The sequence below is a fragment of the Microtus ochrogaster genome, unplaced genomic scaffold, assembly GCF_000317375.1.
Source record: "Microtus ochrogaster isolate Prairie Vole_2 unplaced genomic scaffold, MicOch1.0 UNK25, whole genome shotgun sequence".
NCBI classification, from domain to species: Eukaryota; Metazoa; Chordata; class Mammalia; order Rodentia; family Cricetidae; genus Microtus; species Microtus ochrogaster.
The window spans coordinates 1,076,424-1,081,721 of NW_004949123.1; the positions used below are offsets into that span (position 1 = coordinate 1,076,424).

The following is a 5,298-nucleotide window of genomic DNA, read 5'->3' on the forward strand; positions in this document are numbered from 1 at the left end:
TTGTTCTTCCGGAAATCCTTATCCAGAAAAGTCCTTGGGACGTTTTAACAAGAAATACAAAAACGCGCAATCTCTCTTAGTTGGCTAGGGGGTATCAGCTGGCCTTGTACCCATTTTCTCCTATAACACCACTCCCCGCTCCAAGTTTGCCATCACAAGAGACCTTCAAAGCCCAGAACTCCACACTTCAGACCCCACCACGCTGTGCTTCCTCCCTTCCTGTGGGTGTTGATAAGGTCTGGCCTGAGAGCAGTTTGGTGGCTCAATGCTTCCCCTGTGAGCTGCTTTCACCTCTCAAACCCTAAACCCCAACAAAGAGGAAGCACCCTAGGGAATGGAGGGACCATGGGTGAAAGGAGGCTGAGACCTTGAAAGACTCCATGGAGCAGAGTTGCTCAATCCCCTGGATTCTCCCCATAAGAGAAGATAAACTGGGGGCAGGTTCTTGCTGAGGTCTTTCCAGGCACCTTCCTGTCACACATTCTGCCTCCTATCTACCCAGAAGTGAAGATAGTCTCTACCATATGCTCTGACAATCATAATATTCTGCCTAAGCACATGGGGCCACGCATACATATATACATACACACATAACATATATGCATATGTGTGTATTCATGAACTTCAAATTACTTTGCATATGCATCCAGAAAAGGAATTAGTGAATCATATCGTAATTTTTTTAAAGGAAATAATTACTAACAGTTTAATTTCCACAGTAGCTGCAACATTTTCTATTCTTAGGGGCAAGACAAAATTCTTCCAATTACCCCACATAATCACCCAGTCTGCCATCTTGACAATGACTGCTTGACAGTGGCTAATTTGATGTGTGTGAGGCATATCTTCAATGTAGTTTTGTTTGTTCAGTGATTAGTGAGTTTGAGCAACTTTTATGTGTTTACTGTCAATTGTACATCTCCTCTAGAAAAAATGTTTGTTCAAGTCTTTGACCCAGGTGTGAGTTATTCGGATCTTTTTGCTGCAGTAACCTGTGTCTACAGGTATGTTCATCAGAACACAGCCAGATCGATTTATTACGTGGAGTTTGATACCCAGCAGAGATATTAAAAATGACCCAGGAAAGGAGTGGGAAGTGACTCCCTCTACAAAGTACTTGTATGTTGTGCAAGTACAAGGACCTGAGTTGTCAAGCCAAGTGCTGCTGTGATAAGAACTTAGACTCCCCAAGCTGGGGAGATGGGGACTCTCCGGACTTACTCTGTACACGGCTTACCAGAACCAGTGAGTGCCAGGTTCACAGAGAGATCTTAAGAGAGCCTGAGGAGGATACCTGATGTCATCTGCTGACCTGCACGTCCAGGCACGCGTGCACACGAGGCCAGGGCTATTCATGGAAAGTGTTTTCTAGCTTCTGCTATAGAATGATAACGATATGAGTCTGGTTTAACATTTCTGTCTTCTTCACTTTTATATATGCCCATTAACTTCTCTTTTTCCTGCTGATGTTGTGTCTGGGCTTTAGTTAGTGTTTAGTGAAGGTTGGCTGAGAAGGGTGCTGATCTCTTCGATGAGTACAGGAAATAATCTCTTCTCCGATCTTACAGGCTCTACCTTTATTTAATCACTTTTTCCACTGTGATCCTCACATCCTGTCTATGGGTGCTTATTTCTCAACTGCTGTGGTAGCAGCTGGAACTGGGCATAGGGACAGTGCCCAGGAGGCTGTCTTCCAACCTGCTGCCAGGATCCAGGAGCCGGCTGCCCTCAAGGATCCTGCTCATTGGATGCTTCTTCAGTGAACCCAGTGCCTTTGTGGGTGACTTGACGGTGCCTGTGGGTGACCTGACGGCGCCTGTGGGTGACCTGACGGCGCCTGTGGGTGACCTGACAGCACCTCTAGTGACCCAGGCTGCTCCAGGGCCTAGGAAAGCAGATCTGCCCATCTCCAGCTGCTCAAGGAAACTGATGCCTCTTTTTATCCCCCTTTTTATTTATTTTTTCAAGACAGGGTTTCTCTGTAGCTTTGGAGCCTGTCCTGCACCTATCTCTTGTAGACCAGGTTGGCCTCAAATTCACAGAGATCCGCCAGCCTCTGCCTTAGAGTGCTGGGATTAAAGGCGTGTGCTGCTACCACCCGGCTTAATTGAAGCCTCTTAAGTGCTTCACCTGGGTCTCTGGGTCAGACCACATCACCTCCACATGGAAAATTCTTCTGTACCTCATTCTATGCCTTCTCCAGAACCATTGGTATTTCCAGAGCTCTTCCTCCAAACACTGGTACAAACATCTCTAAAAGCAAACCTTCACAATTTCCTGAACATTAACAATGTGCCAGACACCGCCATACATTTCAACAAGGCCAGGATCTGCCCTCGATGAGCGATGATTGGATTTGTTGAAGATCCCACAACACAATCACCAACAATAGGGAATATTTATAGCAAAACATCTTGGAGAGAGAGATGACTTCCAGGCGAGGCCAGATGTTGAACCTGGAGCCTGCTCACCCTCTGCCCACCAGCCCGGCACCTCTCTGACACAGGCTTAGAGGTGCGCGTGTCCAACAGAGGTACTGCACACTGCAGGATGATGGATGAGGGACTCCTATAAGAAACCCAGGTGAACATTGTCAGGGGACATTGTGATCTCTCTCTTTTAAAGATTTATTTATGCGTGTGTGTCCGCTTGCCTAAATTCACGTGCACCAAGTGTATTTGAAAGTCCAAGGAGGTAACAGACAGCATCAAATTCCCTGGAACTGGGCTTACAGGTCATTGCATGCCACCACACGGGTGGTAGGAACCAAACCCAGATCTTACACAAGAACAGGAAGTGCCCTTAACAGAATAGCCATATTTCCCACCCCTGTGCATGATCTTACCTCCTCCTGCCTGAAAGCCCACCTCCCCCCATGTTTCCATCACCCACCTGTTCTCATGAACAACAGGACAAGGGTGCACATCAATGCAGTCCCTCCGGCGAATTGCAGAAAATAAGACAGGACACGAAGCAAGCGTGGTTCATACTTTACTAGAGATCAAACAAGGTCGGCCATCCCACTCTGAGGACCAAACCAGTACACCAGGCAGTATGGATCTTTGGGCAATAACCCAGCTTCCTCAAGCAATAGAATGGCTGTCTATCTAGTAAGAAACACGATAGAAACAAGTAAGAAAAGGAAGGGTCTTTGCGAAGGATGGGAGCTGAAATTTCAAGGCTTGCGTGAAAAGAGGCGGTGCGAAATGGGAGGCAAGGATTTGTGTAGAGGGGGATAACAAAAGACATAGAAAGGAGTGGAGGACGGGGCACAGAAGTTACTGGAAGTTAGCTGTGGCCCCGTTGGTGTCCGGGGTGCCAGGGGCACTGACAGATCTCCCCTGCCAGCACCAGCAATGTGGGTCCTACTTGTTACCCCACATGGCCTGTTTTAAGTACAAAGGACTCGGGAGGAAGCGGTTGCTCTTCATATAGGCAGAGATCTTCTTCAGGCCCTACGGGCAGGAATGAGAAAGCAGGCTCTCAGGTGGGCAAACTCACTCTAGGAACATCCAAGAGACTTTAAAATCCAGATGCAGAAAATCCATCCAACCACCCTGCAAAATCAGTCCCACCATCACCATTTAGCAGGGATGCTCAGGTACCCAGAGGTTAAGAAACTTCCTCACTCTCCCATGCTCTGTGCCTGCCACTCTGCTCTCTGCACTCCCCCCTGCATCCCATAGAGGGCACTGTGACTCCTGGCTGGATTGCCATGTCTGTCTATAATGAAAAGAAGCAAGGATCCAGAAAACCAAAAGGGCTGAGTACTTGCACATATGGCTTAGAGGAGAGTCCAGGTCCCACCCAGGGATTCAGCAAGCCCTGAATGTGAACGGAGAGGGGTAAGGAGCCTGCAAGGAGTGGCCAGCTCCAACTCTCGCCTGAAGCTTCTTTTGAGCCCTGGGCACACTCTCCCTGAGCCCCAGCTAACCTCATCTCTAGCTCTGATTCAGGAGAGTGTGTTACAGGGCACCTCAGCAAAGAATGCACAGATCATTTTTAAAGACCAACAGAGAGCTGGAGCTACCAGCCCCCAAGGAGCCACAGCCATCTATCTGTGCTCAGAACAAGGGCTTCTCTGCAAACACCCCACTCCTCTGCCAGGCTAGTTCTTACACACTCCCAAGACCACTCTACGTGGACCAGAACTAAAAAATGAACGCATCCCTTCATGGAGAGTGGAGAAGGAGAAACACTTCCAGGCCAAGAGCTGTTGCTATGCTAATGGCTCTAATTTTCGAATCTGGTCTTGCTCATGTGAAACCAGAAAATTCAGCATGGCTCTGAGTCACTGTGAGATGAGTGCCAGGCAATTACTAATATCACATGCATCTCTGCCATGCTTACTGCTTTCAGCTGCTCCCAGTCCCACGATGGAGGGACATTTTTGCATGTCCTGCTGGGCCACACACAGGGGATAATCAAAGAAACTGAATAAAAATAAAAGTATGGCCTCGTTTCATAAAGGAACATAAGATATGAAAGAAGAGGGGGAGGCAAGAGTACACCCACCGACAGAACTCAAGATAAGTTCATCCCCGGGAGCGGGCCGGGATCACCCTGCTTCCCTAGTCATAAACAAGGCCGACCGCATCATTCTGCAGGCCAGGTGTGACCACTGAGTATGTTTTGGTTCTGCACATCAGTCTGCCTTGGTCTCTGCCCAATGGTTGCAGAAACAAACACATTCTTCACATGTTCTGCATGCCACAGGTCCTGAGCAGGAAGCCCATGCTGTACAAAGGCCTGACTTTGCCTTTTGCACAAATCAGAGACGCACTGAATGCTGCCTTTAGAAGCCAAGGGCAATCAGGAGCCCGGAACAGTCTCTGCTGGAGCTAGGACCTTGAGCAAACAGCTTGTCCTCCACAGTCTCGGATCCCTTATTAGTCCAGTGGGACATCTAATTCTATCCAGTTTACTATTGCAATGACAACTTGACTCCACAGACCTAAGAGGCTGAACATGGGTCCTGGCAGAAAGCCAGGGCTCAATAGATCCTTCTTATTCTCCTTTTAACCCTCAGAACTAGAGAAGTATCCTAGAAAGGGGGAAGGAAAGGGCATCCAAGAAGAAGCAGGATCAGGACATCACCTCAAAGCGGGCCACAAAGTCCTTCAGGTTGGGGAAGGCATCCAGGCACGTGGGCTCAAATATACGGTGCTGGTCCAGGACATCATAGACTAGGAAATCCGCAAAGGTGATCTGCAGGAAGCCGGGTCAGCGGGATGGGACCTGGTAGCCTCGGAACAATGGTCTCTCCTCCTCCTCCTCCTCCTCCTCCTCCTCCTCCTC

General features: G+C 48.6%; 1 protein-coding gene across 3 annotated transcripts in view; it reads right to left on the bottom strand.

Moving 5' to 3' along the window:
* Positions 1-2,975: 2,975 nt before the first annotated feature.
* Positions 2,976-5,298, bottom strand: part of LOC101982743 (glutathione S-transferase Mu 6) — a 4,900-nt gene continuing 2,577 nt past the window's right edge. For 2 of the 3 annotated variants that reach the window (XM_005367859.2, XM_026789620.1), the window contains 2 exons: positions 5,098-5,208; positions 2,976-3,455 (listed from right to left, as the gene is read on the bottom strand). In XM_005367859.2, the coding sequence (XP_005367916.1) occupies positions 3,366-3,455; positions 5,098-5,208 (201 nt within the window). In that variant the 3' untranslated portion in view covers positions 2,976-3,365. The other variant, XM_005367860.1, reaches the window with a different exon arrangement.